Source organism: Cyrtonyx montezumae, unplaced genomic scaffold (genome assembly GCF_038088225.1).
Source record: "Cyrtonyx montezumae isolate F1298 unplaced genomic scaffold, pur_monq_1.0 scaffold_165, whole genome shotgun sequence".
NCBI classification, from domain to species: Eukaryota; Metazoa; Chordata; class Aves; order Galliformes; family Odontophoridae; genus Cyrtonyx; species Cyrtonyx montezumae.
Window position 1 is genome coordinate 42,569 of NW_027071898.1, and position 860 is coordinate 43,428.

An 860-nucleotide genomic window follows, 5' to 3' on the forward strand; every position below is an offset into this window, starting at 1 on the left:
ACCCCCCCCGTGCAGGTGGGGCGATGTGGGGCGATGTGGGGTGATATGGGGTCCCTATGGGGAGATATGGGGTCCCTATGGGGCTCTATAGGGTCCCTACGGGAGATATGGGGTCCCCTACGGGGAGAGATATGGGGTCCTTAAGAGGAGAATATGGGGTCCCTATGGGGCTCTGTGGGGCTCATGGGGTCCCTATGGGGAGATATGGGGGTCCCTATGGGGCTCTGTGGGGCTCTATGGGGTCCCTATGGGGAGATATGGGGTCCTTAAGAGTAGATATGGGGTCCCTATGGGGCTCTATGGATCTCTACAGAGCCCTATGGGGCTCTGTGGATCTCTATGGGTCCCTATGGGGTGATATGGAGTCCCTATGGGGAGATATGGGGTCCCTATGGGGAGATATGGGGTCCCTATGGGGCTCTGTGGGGCTCTATGGGGTCCCTATGGGGAGATATGGGGATATACTGGGAGATATGGGGTCCCTATGGGAGATATGGGGTCCCTATGGGGCTCTGTGGGGCTCTATGGGGAGATATGGGGTCCCTATAGGGCTCTGTGGGGCTCTATGGGGGTCCCTATGGGGAGATATGGGGTCCTTAAGAGGAGATATGGGGTCCCTAATGGGGCTCTATGGATCTCTACAGAGCCCTATGGGGCTCTGTGGATCTCTATGGGTCCCTATGGGGTGATATGGGGTCCCTATGGGGAGATATGGGGATATATGGGGAGATATGGGGTCCCTGTGGGGAGGTATGGGGTCCCTATGGGGCTCTGTGGGGCTCTATGGGGTCCCTATGGGGAGATATGGGGATATATGGGGAGATATGGGGTCCCTATGGGAGATATGGGGTCCCTATGGG

At 57.7% G+C, this 860-nt stretch overlaps 1 protein-coding gene across 1 annotated transcript in view; it reads left to right on the forward strand.

The window, feature by feature from the left end:
* CLN3 (CLN3 lysosomal/endosomal transmembrane protein, battenin) overlaps positions 1 to 35 on the forward strand; it is a gene marked incomplete at both ends in the record, with an annotated part of 42,497 nt that extends 42,462 nt beyond the window's left edge. Inside the window, one exon of the mRNA XM_065733087.1 lies at positions 16 to 35. Coding sequence (XP_065589159.1) covers positions 16 to 35 — 20 coding nt within the window. The remainder of the gene's footprint in view (positions 1 to 15) is intronic.
* Between the last annotated feature and the right edge of the window lie 825 nt (positions 36 to 860).